Genomic DNA, 17,718 nt, shown 5'->3' on the forward strand with positions numbered 1-17,718 from the left:
TTGTTTGTTTCTCAGTTTTCTTCACCTATCATTTTTTTCAGCCGTTGTCTGCCTTATTCCCTATACCTTTCCGAGAATATTTCTTGCATAGATTGTTATTCATCACTCCCAGAAGGTTTACTGACATATTAGAGCCATATCGCCTGAAAAACAATATCAGTTAGCTCTGGTTTCTGAATACTATTTGATATTTTCGATAAATATTCTGCATAATATGAAGGTTCAAATATTCGTACTGAATGGGAAAGATGTGACGACTTACCTTATATGTTTCTATTCCATCGCATGAATAAGGATTGGTAAATAGTTGAAAATTGGTTGGAACAATATTTTTGGAAACATTTGTAAACAAGGTTAAGAGATAGCTGTTGGTTGACATCTGCCGAACTTTCGTAGTGTCGTTCCGTCGACTTACACCGAACTAGTTCTACAGTTGTTCACAGGTGAGGATTGATCGGTTACTCAAGTTGTCAAGGGTTATTTCAGGGTTGCATTGCTTTGAGAAGGAGTTTTGATGGGTCATGGACTTGTTGATGATGTCTCAAGTGGCTGTGGAGGAATTGATAGATTTAGGATGTTGTGCACAGCGCCCCCTTGGTGCTTGTAGTGTAGATTGGACGCACTGTGGCAACAACTGGTTAGCTGTCAGATGTGGCAGTCTCCTTAGTATTCGGAAGTTGGCTTTCGATGAGCTTGGTTCGGAGTTCAAAGCGTACTATCAGACTGATTGTAGGATATATTTAGTTGTATTTGTGCCATCCTTCACGGGGATTATTTCTACAAGTCAGGATTGTATAGTGGAAGACTGATTGGTCATTTTGGTGTGGATATTTGCAGTCTGAAACTTAAGCTCTTTTGAGGATTTGTGGTGGTTACCGAACTCGTGCCAGGTGGAAGGATTTCCGAAATTAGATTCATAAGAAACAGAAGGCCCTCAGTCACTCATCAAGTCCCAGTAGGACTTCCGTGCAGAGCACCGCACACGAAGAAACGTATAGAAAACCCCTTGGCCAGGGGTGATCCATCTCCGCCGTACTACAAAGTGATCCACCGGTGCTACAGGGTGATCCATCTCCGTCGACCTACGGGGTAGCCTAACACCATATACCGGGTGGCCCAAAAGGAGCACGCAAGTTATAATTGATTTATTTGAATATTTGTGCTATACTGAGTTATTTGAATAATTGTTGCCCTTCTGTTTATTGATACCTGTTTGATATAGTGTTTGTTTATCGTTTATTGATTAAGAGTTTGTTTATTGATACCTGATTGACATAGATATTTGTGAAACGGAAATTGAGGTATATTCTTCCTTTCACGATTGCTGATTGACACCGATGCGCCTACGCCTGAGCTCACGCGACGCAAACGAGTTTGTCTTACCATCCGATACTAGTATTTACGATTTCATCTACTCAATTTTCGTGGTAGTTTTACTCGACGTATTGTAGTTTTTTTTGAGCGTCGTTACTACCGTAATTTATGGCTGATTGAATTCGTGGTATATACACCGCACTCTTGTATTGACATTTGAACATCGCGTAGTAGTGTGAATATTGCATTGTTGTCTTAGAAGCGTTGTTGGTTAATCCATGTAAGTTAGGATTACTGAATAAATCATATTGGGGATCTTTATCTTTTATTTCCAATATTAATTGGTAAGTTATTGATATTGTGAGTTACTTAGGATATCTGGAGGATTAAATTTACCTGGCGCACATTAAGATCTATTTGAAATTTGCTAAGTTGTTTAACCCACTCCCGTCTCCACTGTTTAGCTTAGCCGCGGATACCCATCTGTCTTATTTGTTACCGACAGATGATTTAGTCTCCTCTTGTGGTTTGCGAGGTGACAATTGAAGGTGTTGGGTGATGGAGCCGAACATGCAAGCAATTATGATATGAGTGTATGCTATGATGAAAAACAAATCGAATTATGCCTTCGTGATGCTGAGAAGTATTGGAGTGGTGCAGAAGTTTGTTCCAGGAATTGTGGCAACTTTGTGAGGTTATGATTGAACTGAACCTAAGAAGATTCCTGTATAGCCTCCAACCATACTTGCCAGAATGGATTATTCATCACTTTGAATTGAATGATGAAAATCGAGAGGAAATTGAAGATGGTCGCGAAAATGATGATTATGAGGAAGAAGTTATTTTAGATAGTCTGTATGTTCCTGTAAATCATAAATAATGTCAAATAAAAAACTTTGTATTATTTTCATGTTTTATTTATTTAAATCTCATGAAATACAATAGAAAATGATTACAAAACAATAAATATGATATAAAATACAATACATGATATAAGTCAGTTACAAATAAAAAAAAGATCATAAAACAGTATATGATAGAGTGAAAAAAAAGTGTCAATATCTGCTATGAACTGAACCATCCAATGCATTGTATGTTAAAACTGTATCATGCAAAATTAATGCATATATTTTAGTGTTGTCTGGAAACTTGGTCTTCCTCGTCTCAAACTCAATCTTTATATCAATAGTTGATGATTTTGTTGCATTCGGTTGATGGGAACAATCGATGACGAATAGTGGATTCTCTCTAAATTGCCCAATGTCCATCAGAGGTTCACTCATATCTTTATCATAATAACTTCGCTGGAAACTCTCAAAAGCATAATAAGCAGGAGCATCAAGTTTTTTATCGAAATTCAAATTCCAACGCTCATATGGATAAACTTCAGAATTCAAGTATACTCGAATACTATTGATATCAGCAGTTGTGAATTTTGTAATATCCTGTGTTCTATCTTCAGATGTGGTAGTACTTTGGAATGCGATGATGACAAAACGAGGAGTTTCCAATGCATTAGTTGTTTTGATGGCCCATATGTCTGAAGAAGTCCCACGTAATGATGGTAGTTCATAGAGGTCCCACATACGATACGCCAACTTGATTTTGGCATTCAGACCGCTTTTGTTTATTCTACTCAAAAGTTTGAGCTTGTGTTTATCATCTGGTACAATATGTCTTATTTTCCATTCGATTTTATTTATTTCCAAATCAGCATCAACCTCACCTATATACGAGTTTTTGAATGATCGAGCGATAATCAAAATCAATTCCTGTTTGGCATTCAAGATACTTTTGTTGTAATCTTCAGCAAAACCCATCAAATATTTCAGTGGTAGTTTTCCACTAAAAATATGACTGTTTGTATCCAAGATATCTTGCTTCAATTGTGAAAGTCCCCAACCAGATGTCAATAATGTGTTAGCATGAGATTGTCCAAATGATATCATGGTTTTCATTGTAGATGTTATCCCAGGTTTTCTAACAACAGCCACTTGTTCACCACCCATTTCATAACGAATTTCGTCAAAGAGAAATGCAATTGCATTATTCGAGAGATAGCATGTTTTCGCTACATCTTTGGGGGTGAATTTACCTTCTATGTAAATGAAGCTGTCGGCAATATCTAGTATACCATCTTGATTATTGATTGCAATTCTGATTTCATCCGAATTCCTGAATAGCGGTGATCCATAGGGCTTATATGTGTGCTCATGTAAACTTATGAGAGAATGATCGAGCACTGGTTCATTGAATATATTCAACTTTTCACTGTTTGTTTCGAGCACCATTGTTATTTTCTCACTTTCAATCCAATCGATTTCAAAAATTTAAGATCACTCACAGACAGAGCGTTATGTGCTAACTGTTTAGCATACACTTGTGGAATGAGCTTCTTTTTATGCACACTTTTCTTTTTATGCGCACCTTTCTTTTTGATAGTGCAACTCGTTTGGGATTGTTCAATGCGATTTTGTCTATTGTAAATGAAACCCATAACAACAGTTATTCGATTTTCTTCAATTCCAAAATAATGAAAATCTCTTCTCCACTTCCAAAATCGATAAGGTAATTTTTTTCATCCAAAATACGCACTGTAATGTTGTGAATCAATTGACGACCTTCTGGACTGACAGGCATATATATAATACTGTGTGGTTCTTTAGTAAGATTGTAGCCAGGTTCAACATCAATATCGAATGAGAAAAGAATGTGAGATTCTTCACCATTTATATATGAACCTGATATTATATTGCAATCTAAGCGGATAAGTCTCACAGTTGTACTGTTTATTGGTAATGATGATTCATGTATCTGATTTGGTGGAAATATTCCATGAGCGAACCCCATCATTTCTGCTATAGAATTTGGATGTGTCAGATCAATTTCATATTTGGATCGCATTTCACATTTGAATGTATTATTATTGGCGTGTAGATAGAAAATATCATCTGCAACGACATCATTTGATTTTTTATCATGAAACAATCTGAACATGATATGTTTCTGTATGACGGCATTGATCTCTTCTATTTCGTAAGCACCACATGGAATTTCAATTGTCAACTTTTGGGGTATCGATGAGTTGTCATTACTGATTCTAAAACTAACTAAGTTATTAGCTTCAGTTATATTATTGATTGTATTGCATCCATAGAATCCCAAAAGTCCTAATCCATAACGACTGTTCCTATCCAATTCAATTGGTGGAAAAAAATCCGCACTCAAGACACTTGTCCCGACAGCTTGTAGCTCGAACTTTCGTGACATGACTGATGAATATTTTGAAACACATTTCAATTTATTATTGTACACAGCAACAGCACATTTGAGACAATTTACACTTTTTGGAAGGTGTTGTATTGTAATAAGTATCATTTTTATTGATACCAATATTCACATCCTCTATATTACAAATACAACACATAGATTTTCGAGGTATAGGACCATCATTAACATCCGAATCTGAATTTTGATCGTGGTGGTGCTCATAACAATATCTATGTTTCATTATATCGATGTCATCTTGCAGATGCTTAGGCAACTTTTCCCAAACATATGCAATCTCATGTGCAACACATGCAAGTATCACTTCCTTAGGCATATTTGCAAGCATCACTTTATCCATTTTTTTCAAGGTACCATATTTTGAAAACATTCTAAGTGAAAACCCCATTCCCTTGATAGCCTCCCGATCCAGTTGTGGTGTTGAATCCATTTTTAATTGGAAAATTATTTGGAGAGAAACTGCAAGCACAAGTGACCACAGAGAACTGTATTAAATTTCTGTTGTCGATCATAGTTATATTTGATTTTTACATTCGAACATTTTCGAAAGAATCGAGTCAATTCCAATGGTGGGGGTAGATCTCCAAAACTATCGAAATATGTGACTTCTTTCCCACATTTTTTATATGCCACCCAATGTGTTCCTGGTCCACTTATTCCATCTAAATTAACAATAGCTGTCTCGTTTTGTTTTGGACCTGAAGATGGTAATCTATCACGCATAAAAACACCACGAAAATGTGGAATTTTCATTTTTTGTGCATAATAACTGAGATCGAGATCAGTAAGAGGCCTCTGAGGTAGGGGTTCAATCAGTTTTTTGTTTTGTTTGTGGCTTTGTATGGTTTTAAATATAGTCCTAAACCTTTACGGTATGGTTTGAGATATATTCCACTTCCGCGTTTGCCCAATGCTACAGCCTCCATGGTTTTATTGTGACGATTGGCTTCCATTAAAGCCGCTCTGCTGGCTTTTGCCGAATTCACGGCCTTGGTAATACCAGCAGCGGCTCCCGCCAAACTTCCTAGTGCGGATAGTCCAGCAAAAATTGGTATCAATGGTAAAAGTCCACCGATCTTGGAAACAGGAATTATGCGTGGTGTGCGGATTTTCTTCTTTCCACCGGCAGCTTTAAGGTATTTACGTGCCGCCTGCAATGCCACAGTGATAGCTTTTTTGCTATTATTCGTCACAAATTGATTCCCACCAGCTTTCTTCAATACATTTCGCACTTTATGGACTATCCCAGCACCAAATGCAACTTTTTTAATATTATTTCTTTTCGTTTGTTTCCTCTTACATTTTTTCTTATTGGTACTACAACCCATGCCCATATGTCTTTTCGCTTTCATAATGTTGGTGACAAGTAATGCAGCTGCTCTTTCCCCAATACTCGCGTCCTTCGATTTAACCCTATCCCAAGCGCTGTATTCAAGTTCTTTGTCGGCTAAATGTCTTGCTGCAAGATCAGATGGATGCTCAGAATATTGAATATCGTGTTTTTTGCATTCAATATCTAATTTATTGATTCCAGGATCGTTACGAGCTAAACGTTGTTTCAATTTTGTACCCGGTCCACAGTATTGATATCCTCCGGGTAGATGTAATTCGAAAGGAAGTTTGTTTATTAATAAATCATTAACAAAACCACAACCTCTTTTAATTTTACGATCACTTTTAATACGTCCGTATCGTTTGATGGTACACATTGAAATGAATAAGCTAATAACATTTATATAGTCTCCAACCACGGCACGATGCGCATTGTAAAACAGAAAGAAAAGTTTGCTGTAGATAATCTAGATGAGAAATTTGGGTGTGGATTGAATGGACAAAGAGTATTCAGACATGGTCCACTACTTCCATCATCAGTTCGAGGACTCATTATAGGACCTTCAAATTGTGGAAAGACGAATGCAATGATATCACTATTAACACATCCACAAGGATTGAGATTTAGAAATGTGTATCTCTATTCGAAATCACTCAATCAACCTAAATATCAGTACTTGCGAAGTGTTTTGGAACCTATAAAAGGCAATAATGCAATAATGCAGAAATAGTGGAACCCTTCGACGCTAAGCCTAATTCTGTTTTCATTTAGATCATATGCGCATATGAATGCGCAGGTAGTCCAGAATTATATGATATGATCTTTTTGAAGAATCCACAAGATGTTGATAATGAAGAAACTCGTCAAGTATATTCCAAAATATTGAAAATAACGAATGCTCCATATAAACAATATCATCTGAAGAATGGTTTTAAAAATACAAATTCTAAAAAATTTCGTGAAGTTATCAAACCACTATTAGACTCACGACAATATCCAATAAGGAGTAGAAGTAAAATAGGTGGAGCACTCAAACGAGTGAAAATGGAGAAAACATATAATTCTAAACCTGTGAATTATGTGTACTGGAATTCACCGAAAGAGTTAGTTGCTCGCCTACGACTATTGGTAGCTTCAAAGTCAGCTGGACATACCGGACATGATAATGAAATAATTTCAATAATTGAAGAATTACGTGAAGAAGGTATAATATATTAATATATATCCACAAGTAATGATCACTGTCACATCATCATTCAATGCAGTAACATTATCACTTTTTTTCTCTTTAATCATATTGAAATAGAATGACTAATGAAGTAAGTGATATCAAACGACAAGTTGTTAATGAATTACATAGACCTGCAAGACGTAATTTTCGTAGAAGAATAACTACCATCAAAGGTTTTGCAGATCTATGGCAAATAGATCTAGCTGAACTACAACCTTATGCAAAAAGTAATGAAGGATACAGATATATACTTGTAGTAATTGATTGTTACTCAAAATATCTATGGACTGTGCCAGTTAAAGTTAAAATGCAATGAAATATGTACTGAAGAAAGCCAAATTTTCCCCTAAACATATACAAAGCGATCAAGGGAAAGAATTTTTTAATAGAAGCTTCTCATCTCTCATGCGAGAATATAATATCAATCATTATTCAACATTCAGCACAAAGAAGGCAGCTATAGCAGAAAGAGTGATTCGTACAATAAAGGCATGGCTCTACAAGGAATTTTCGATGAGAGGTCACCACAAATGGCTTGATATTCTTCCAATTATAACTAGTAGATATAATAATAAAGTTCATCGTACAATAGGTATGGCACCCATCAATGTTGATTCAACAACAAAATTGAAATTCAAGGGTATCAATGGAATTGGAGGAAGACAAAGTGAACCCAAATTCCAATTGAATGATATTGTACGTATAAGTAAATACAAAAATATTTTTGAAAAGTCTTACACTGCGAATTTTACCACGGAGCTATTCAAGATTGTTAAAATTAATAAAACCATCCCAACGACTTATAATCTTGAAGATATGAATGAACAGCCGATTAGAGGATGTTTTTACGAAGAAGAGTTATTACGAACCGAGAATCCTGACGTATATCTGATTGAGAAGGTGTTGAAGAGAAGAAAAAATAAAGTATATGTAAAGTGGTTAGGTCTTCCTAGCGAACAAAATTCTTGGATTGATGAAGCAAATATGGTTTAAATGTATCTAATAGTGACTTTTATGAATAAAGTAATATTAAAGTTCATTATTGTTTTCATTTCAATTATAAGTATGTGAATTGAAAAATATTGCAGCGGTAAACATTGCCCCAGCCATTCGCGATGTTCTGTGTATACCAAACCAAATTAATTGTATACTCCATTCCCGCTTATATTTTTCAACTCACGATATTGAAAACACATTAACACATTATCATTCCCAAAACTAATCGCCGTCACTTTGAAATGCAGTATCCAACTCTTTTTGCCAATTATCTCTCACTGATAATGCCGTCTCATAAAGCTTAGTCGACTCCTCAAGCTCAGCCTGAGCTTGCATTCTCGAACGTTGATGGAATTGCTTATCTTTACCATCAGCATCTTTAGACATTCTAGCCAATTTAACCTTCGCTAATGCAATCTTGGCATCTAATGCTTCAAGAGTTTTATTATCAGCATTAATAGCTCGCTCACTCTTTTCAAGTTCAGCAATAGTCATCTGTGCCTTTACAAGACGGCATTTTGCTTTCCATTTCATTTCCCCAAACCGATGGAGGGGACTGAAAGAAGATAGCGGTTCAGCAGAAACTCTGAATGCTCTCTCCTATACCTACGATCTCTATTTATACAAATCAACATCATGTGAAAGTATAGTGGGATAACTTCTCCTACTCTTCCACCCTAAACGAGTCAAGTGGGAGTCGCATCACTACCTATATAAGTCGACTTGCAAACCTAGAGTTCATTCATTCACTCTGCAACTGTGAGAAAACGTTAAGATGAATACTCAAAAAATAGTTGCTGCATTAAACAGAATATCTGCTATTGATACAAATAATTGGATAGAAGAGACAGATGATGAGGATGTCAACATTCCGCTAGAGGAAGTGATACTTGAAGAAGGTGTTGGAGTTGAAGAAGGTGTTGGAGTCGATGAAGTGGAGATTGACCTTGAAGTCAACGAAGTTGAAATTGAGGCTGAGAGCGATGAAGATGAAGACTTGGTCGTTGAGCTAGTCGTAGATGGTGAAGGTGAAGATGAAGGGGTTGTAGCAGACTCATCCGAAGGTGATAGCGCTTTGAGAATCGGTCACCGAATGCTCAACATCACCGATACCTTAGAAGATCCTGCCGATTTATATTGCGTGATGAATGCGCATGTGCAGATCGAAACGATTGATGGCAGCATAAAAAAGTTATGTTGGTGCTGTTTCCGATTTTATTCAATAAGGAACAATAACGGTGGCTGGTATCAACACGTTAATATCCACGATACGGTCTCTATGATGGAGATGGGTCAATATTGGTGTGAGGCATGTGAAAGACCGCTTACGAATTTCACGAGAGTATCAGCTTGCGTAATATGCAATAATGTGAAACCTGTGGCAGAATAACCCTGGACCTATTGGTCAAAAAAAAAACAACAGCCCTTTTCAGGGCTACATTATTCACACAAACAGTAGTTAGTTGTATTAGTATTCATAGATTATATGACAAATGAATACTTTGACTAATAAAAAGTCTAAGTTGGAAATTTGTTAGTCTTTGAATATCTATACATTATATGACAAATAAATTACTACTTTGACTGAAAAGTCGATATTTGGAATTTGATAGTCATTGAATATCTATGCATATGATGAGTACTACTTTAAATGAAAGTTGAAGTTGGCATTTTGTCAATCATTGTATGCATATAATGATGAATACTTTTACATACATACATTTTGTTTGAGACTATAATGTTAACAATGGTATGAACCTGTTTCTGTTTGAAAGTATAATGATAGCTCTGAAAAGAGCTATTTTTCTTATTGTTTCAGTCTTCAATTGTAGCCCTGAAAAGGGCTGTTTTTTTATTAATCCATGCAATGGTATGGACTAACGCTCCTCATCATCATCAGAAACAATGATGATTGTATCATCATCTGTATCTGATGATATACTGATGATGTCATCCTCATAATCATCTGAATCAGACGATATACTAATGGCATCATCATTAGCATAATTATCTAGCTCATTATCCTCTAGATCGTCTAACTCATTGACATCCATCTCTAACTCTGCCTCTACTTCCTCTTGCATACCTTCTTCCATACGTGCCGGGAAATCATCAGGTAGATCATAGATACGTTGCAGCATTTGTGCAAAATTTGTACTGAAATGATCGAACGTTGAATCTATTCCATGTACCTGGATGGGGCCTGTACTCGTCATAGAATACTCTGGTACACTCATCGGTTCGGTGGTGGAATCAGCACTCGACATTGTGGAAGAATGATATAGAACTGGGATTGATGCTTTATTTATATTGGAAAAAAAAGGAGGGGGTGAAGTGTAAATGTAGAACAATTCAGTGTTTGAAATTCGAAAGCAATAAAAATGACAATTTTCTTGAAATTCTAAGTGATTATTATTATGAGAAACTCTGAGTGATTATTATAAAAAAACTAATAAGGGAGAGGGAAAAAGACACTGCCCCAACCTCGCAGTGCCTCGTGTACACCAACCAAAAAGTGTGTACTCCGTGGAAAGAAAGGAAAGGAATAGAAAGGATGGGAGAAACGAGGAAACGATTACATATCATCGTCTGAATTCAGGACTTCATCAATCAGGATAGGGGATGGTGGAGGACTATCATCGGACTCATTGTCAGCGTCACCGTCATCATCGTCATCGCTGTCGTCGTCGTCTGTGTTTCCGGACTGTGTATCCCATTCGTAATCATTCCGCCAATCATAGGGATCTGGATAATCCCCATCAGACAGGTCCGCTTGATCGGTTCCAGTAACGTGAAGCACTTGTATCCGATCATCATAAATTATGTTATCATAATTCATCGAGTGAGGTGCCGTCGTGGAGGTAACGAAACCTTCATGGATAGAAGCCCAGTAAGGATGTTGATGCGCTGGGTGAGGTGCCGTCGTGGAGGTAACGAAACCTTCATGGATAGAAGCCCAGTAAGGATGTTGATGCGCTGGGTCATTGTACGGCTCAGTAGTTGAATCAGGTTCCATGTTGAAGGTGGCTGATCAACTGAATATTCCAACAGATAATTCCTACTTTTATACTTTTGAAAGGGAGTGGGGGAGGAGTGGGGAGGAGAGGGGATTAAGTGGGAATGAATTTCAAAAATGACATGAGCTATATTCCATGAAAGAGAAAATTGAAAATACTATATGAATTATATGAAATATACTTATTAATTTCATTATGAAACATATTTTCTTCCCAAGAGATTATTTACAATAGATTAGAGAACACAAAAATTGATGTGAGGTATTTGCATAGAAGAACTTGTAATTGAAATAAAAAAAGGAAATAATAATAAGACGAAGTGAAGAAAAATGCTCCAACCATCGCGTTGTTCAATGTGTACCAAACCAAAACAATGTACACCCTTAATTTCACTTCTTTTTTTATTTTATTTTCATTTCCTAAAATTACAAACATAAACTTAAAACTATCTTAATTAAATATTCCTAACTAACCTAAAACTAATCTTACTACACTTACACTTAATCTATGGGAAAGTTTTTATAAAAGTCACTAACTTTTTATAAGTCTCTATCGAAGAGGTATCTGCTTCACACTTTTTCTCCAGAGATGCATACTTCCGATCTAGTTCGGCTATTTCTTTTTCTACTTCTCTCCGTCGGTTAACAATTTCAGCCATTTCGCGCTTCCTTTTAACCAACGCGGCCTCACTAGCTCGAGAAGCATGTTCTGCTTCCCTACATCTCTGTAGAAAACTGTCCAACATTTCACTAACCTCTCCGATAGGCTGTCGCACTTGTGGCACCAACATTTCAGGATTCGTCACCGGTGTTGCCAGCATCGGCGAAAGCGGCACCACCGACGGAGTGAATACGATGGGAGCCTCCTCCGATGGGGACAATACAACTGGTGGCTCCTCCGGAGAAGGCGCCCTAGGTTGTTCCACTACTGCTGCGGGTGGTGTGGAGGGCCTTAAGCTGTTTGGAGCGGTCGACCAACTACCTGCATAAGGATTAGTCCTATTGCAAGTAGCTCGGTACTTAGAAATAGGACCAACCTTCGCTGCAGGTCGTTGGCAAACCTTCTTCACAGGCCTGACTTCCTCCTCCTCCTCGAATAAGTCAGGGCTAGCAGATCTGCACCTAACTCGCGAACGTGAAGTGGTTGCCTGGTCACCGGCACCGCTCCCGAAGATGCTGCCTCCTCCTGGTCAGCGGACACCGGCAGAATAGACGCCACAGCATTATTCACCTCCTGTGTATTGGTTGCCATTCTGAAAAAGAAGAAATAATACAAAGTTAGTTGATATAAAAAATAACATTCCTAATTTACTTACTCAAATATCAAGTTGGTTGTTGGAAGGTACTGCCTTGTTGTGGAGTGGACTGCTCTCGATGAGATGACTTCTCGAACTGAATGTTGTGGAGTGCTCTCCGGAGGGTATCGACTTCGATGCGTGAGTGGTGGGAAAATGGTGGGAGCGCACATGCGCGTTGAGGGTAGGGGTGTACATGCGCAAATGTTGGGAGTCGGGGGGGGCGGGCTTCGGGGAGGGGCGGGGCGGGGCTTCGGAAAGGGGGCGGGGCTTCGAGAAGGGGCAAAAACGCGCCCCGGATGCAAGTGGTGGATGTTGAGCGCCCCAGGCCACGAAGCGGCCTTCTGAGCGATCGCTTCACGATCGCGAAGCGATCGCTTCGCGATCGCCTATAAACCTAACGTAAGTATGCAGCTAACCTAACGTAACTGTTAACCTAACCTAACGAGGGAATACTAACCTAACACCTAACCTAACGTAACTATGCAGCTAACCTAACGTAACTATTAACCTAACCTAACGAGGGAATACATTCACCATGTTGGTTCCATTAATACATCATCAGTTGGTTTTGGTTTTGGTTGTATCATTCTATGATTTGGATTAATGTTCAGTCCTGGATATCCCAGTCCACCTGATGATGATGATGGCCTGACTTTATAGTTTCTCTCCAAAACTTCTTTATGGTTTTTCTCCAATACTTCAACTCTCTGTTCCAGTACATCATACTTTTTCATTGTAGTCCCTGTTATGTTTGACATAGCATCAAATTTTTTATTTGTAGACGCTGTTATGTCAGACATTTTTATGTCTACATCACTTGTAAGTTTGTCAAATTTACGAGTGAAAGTTATCCGAGCCTCTGCAATTTTATCGTCAAATGCTTGCCGGGCGTCCCGAGCAATATTGCCTATTGTGGATTGTATTGCAGCTTGTAGGGCTAGAAGTATAACCTCCTTTGTTCCGTTAATTTCCCCCTCAAGATATGATACAGTTACACAATCACTCTTGTCAATTGGTTCGCTTATATTTTTCAATATTTTTCTTTGCATGTCATAATGACCATCTTTTGTTAATTTAAAACCAATCCCGGAGGACCTCGAATGACATTACCACCCAATTTTCTTTTTCTACCAAACTTATCGATTGTTTTAGACATTGTGCACTCTACGATGATTCTTTTCAAACTGATATTTCTTTCATTTACATTATGCTATATACTTTACAGTAATTGGTTAGGAAAATAGAAATGAAACAAATAATATTTTTATCATTTTTTATTCATCTAAGTAACTTGGTAAAAGTGATACATATACAATACATAATACAATAATCACAAATAATCACAAGTGAGAATGTTCCGGTTTGAAGGAATAAGCAATAATACTTCGAATTATAATTCAATTATTCATCTCTACAGTCAACAAATTGATTAGTTGGTCTAAGGCGCTCTCTTGAGAAAAAGAATGAACGATTTCAGACACCCAACGAATGTTATCATTAGGATCATTTCGATAAAATTCTATATCGCTATGACCCCATGGAAGAGTTCGAGTGGTATTCGGAATGATGAATCTCTTGTCGTCATGATACGATAAAGCGACTTTATTTTTCAATTCAGTGTAAATATCATGCAATACGCTTCTGAACGAGTTCATCTTCCTGAATATCATACCTCCCTCTTCAATGATTTTTTCATAGTCTTCACATGTCAATTCATTCTTTATAACAGATCGTTTCACACCTTTGGCCTTCTTAAGTTCACCATCAACAGATTTCACGTAATACGCTTTAGCACCTGTACCGTAAAAGCTGATTATTGGATCATTTGGGAATTCATCTTTGAAATTACCCAGAACTGACTTTGTCACTGGAATATTGAATTGGTTTCCTATTTTATAATTAGATGTATCGAACTTATTTATATTATTTTTGATAAATTCATAGAAATTGTCTGTATTTACTTTGAGAATAAGGGAGTCGGTATCAGTGTAGAGTAAGGACGCATCTTCTCCAAACTGTTGTTTGATACATCCATAGAAAAAATCATACATAACTGTTTTAGATAATTCTAGAATGGAAAATCCTAAATATAGTGGTTTATCATAATGAACTTTTACTCTAGCCAATTGAATGGCAACAAAATTTTCTGTAAAAATAGAGTATTTTTTAAAATTTGGTCGCGATATGAGACAACTAGCACCTATAGTTCTTTTTATATTTTCCCAATGTGTAATGAGTCTAACATCAATTCTATTGTCTACGTTTTCCATTGTTTTTCCATAGACTGCATTATTCATTAGTTTGTAGAAATCTTTTTCAGATTTGTTATTAGACCTATTACGCATTTCAGTATCCAAATCTATATAAGGCTTCATCCAACATGATTGCTTAAACCTCAATACTCTATGTGTGTTCATCACTATCAAACCATGATTGACAGCTTGCTGTAAGTTTCTATAGTGAACAATATATTTTCTTTTGTCGTTTAAATTTGGAATTAATTTGGGAACTTTCGATTTTGCATATGGAGGTATCAAACGTTCAACTAAGAATAGTAAATCGGAATGTTTATCATGAAGTTCTTGGGGATAATGTATATCCACTTCCAATACATATCCATAAGGACTATCAATATCCACATTCAGTATATCAAGATTGAGAATTTCATGAGGTGCTAACCATGAAAATTCACCTGTTGGTAATGGTTGCGACATGCTGTGACCATATAGATTTGTTGCATCCAAATATGAAATGAATGAAGATGGTTCATTTGGATTATAATCCGGTAAAAATGTATTGTTTGCTTTATGTTTCCTTTCACTACATTGACTCATTCCATCACGAATACCTTTTTGAAAGAAGTGAACCATATCAATATCAGTTAGTAATTCCAATTCAATATTAGTATATTTCAACATGGCATTCCACGATAATCCGGGTGCAGTGAAGTATTGTGCCGGATCCAATTTATATTTATCAATAGATATATTTCTAAAGTTTTCAAAAATGTCACATAATAGTAACACATCTGACTTTAAATATAAATCAGAGTATTCACCCAAATCCTGACATTCGAATAAATTCCAAACAAGTTGAGCTCTCCCATAATCATTATCTGATATATGTTCACAATTGAGTTTATCATAAAATTGATTTTTGGTTGGAAGTCTTGGATGATTCAGTTTTTCGATGTCATCAACAAAACTATAGGGAAATACACCTTTCTTTCTCATCAAATTGAAATTTTCAATTTGTGGGAAATGTTTGCGCATCTCGATACACTGATCAGATGTTAAATTTGCACCTAAATTCTCCAAAGAACTAGGCATGAATCTGAAACTATCAATGAATCTCATTTTCAAATAATTCTTCTTCACCCTACCATCTTTATCCGTATAGGAGTGTGTAAAGAGATGTTTTGTGAAAGATATATATTTCTCATTAGTTTGTGGGATGACATCCACTTTATCTTTGTTTTTATACAATTCCTTTATGAATAAATGACAATCATATCCACTGAGATTGTGAAAAATTATAGGAATGAAATTTGGCAATTTAAAATTCAAATTACAAGATGAATGAGCAGCAGGGGACCTTTTTTTTCCTGTGAGGTGACAATGATCCCTCACTTTGACTTCGCCATCATTAAATTGTTTGGAACAAATGCCACAATTTGTGGCAGAAGCAAACTGTTCCTCTTCCTCAGGAGTTTGTACATCCATAGGAATAGGAAACCTGAGATGATTTTCATAAATATTTTTCAAATCATCTTCGATTTTGCTAACGAATTTCTGGGCTGCATCCACACCCCTATACGAAACAAATTTTGATAAATCATCATTGTATGAACATTTAATCAAATAAGCAAATGAATAAGGCTCATGTTTGAATGTCTTGATCGAATACGAGTATTCAGGATTTGGTTTAGTGGTTTGAATCGGCTTCAGTACTGATTCAAAATCGGCATACACTACAAATGGTACCTTCATTTGTTTCTCAAAGTTTTCAAAAGTTAGTATATTTTCAGGTACCGTTTTCCCATATTTATTGACTTTGAAATTGGTTGATGGTGTTGTAGTACTCAAGTGATTACAATCATTTATCTTATGACGTAATAGTAATTGTTCATTAGAAAAATATAATAAACAGCCATCACAAAAATATTTCTTATGTTCATGAGCCGATAATTGGCTTGAAACTAATCTTGAAAGATCTTTGATCCAACAATAATGATTATTACCGAAATCATCTGTGATAAGTAACAAATTGACATGTCTTCTAAGTCTTCTCTGAGAGTAACGTAATGGTCCAATTATTTCATACATTATTTTACCCTTCTCGAATTTACTTTCTAAACCGTACACATTAACTGAAATATCATTCTTGTCTTCAAATTTCACAATATCTTTCAACTTTACCGGAAAATTCATACCTGTTACATCTATGACTGTACTGAAATGTGGATACGATGAAACTTCTGATGTTCTATCGATTGCAGGATGTAGTGCTGAAGTGATAGCCCATGCAAAACAATGCTGATCTTCATTACGGACATTAACCACGGCCTTCCTACGCTCGATACATTCAGGCAGCTTCACATATGAACATCCACTGAGCGGGCTGTATTTATTAATGTTCAACTCCAGAAACATGATTTTTTCACAAGTCCAACCTTAAAAACAAAACAATATTACTAATCCATCCAATTAAAACTTGGTAGAAATGTTTACCTGAATCGCGTTCCTGGAATTCTGTAGTTTGAGCGATAATCCCATTTCGAAATCCATCAAATAAGGAATTCAAATCAGTAGATTGATCAACTGTTCTATTCTGTGAATTAAATGATTTGGTTTCCTTCAGGTCTTGTGTTTGTAGAATATAACTCCCAAATACTTCCATATTCACTTTGATGATTTTGTGAAACCTGATGGCCGATTCCAATAATTCTATAACTTTCTGCCTGATTTCATTAAAGAATAACATGTAATCGGTGGAAACAAGGGAACTCTGCACCCTGTATGTCGCAATCCGACGTTTGAAGGCGCTCTTTATAATTTGAACACCATCACTGAATTGAACACATGTATTATTCTTATGTTGTAGAGTTCTATTGTGAGAATTCACTTGAGTCAATGGAATCATCACATTACAACAATTACATGTGTACATAGGTGCTGCAGCGTCATCTAATCTCACTCGTTTCACTGATGGACCTCCTTGGCAACTCTGGAGCTGATGACGA

At 36.6% G+C, this 17,718-nt stretch overlaps 1 protein-coding gene across 1 annotated transcript; it reads right to left on the reverse strand.

Annotated features, from left to right (window-relative positions):
* Positions 1–15,314: 15,314 nt before the first annotated feature.
* On the reverse strand, positions 15,315–17,459 carry LOC141487013 (uncharacterized). Its single transcript, XM_074185707.1, has 3 exons — positions 17,207–17,459; positions 15,393–17,148; positions 15,315–15,324 (listed from the first exon to the last, which is right to left on the reverse strand). Exons 1-3 carry the CDS (start codon positions 17,457–17,459, stop codon positions 15,315–15,317), a joined length of 2,019 nt encoding a protein of 672 aa, XP_074041808.1.
* Positions 17,460–17,718: the final 259 nt, after the last annotated feature.

Source organism: Leptinotarsa decemlineata, unplaced genomic scaffold (genome assembly GCF_025532065.1).
Source record: "Leptinotarsa decemlineata unplaced genomic scaffold, Ldec_3_MD MMD2_tig00078346_RagTag_RagTag, whole genome shotgun sequence".
In the NCBI taxonomy this organism is placed as follows: domain Eukaryota; kingdom Metazoa; phylum Arthropoda; class Insecta; order Coleoptera; family Chrysomelidae; genus Leptinotarsa; species Leptinotarsa decemlineata.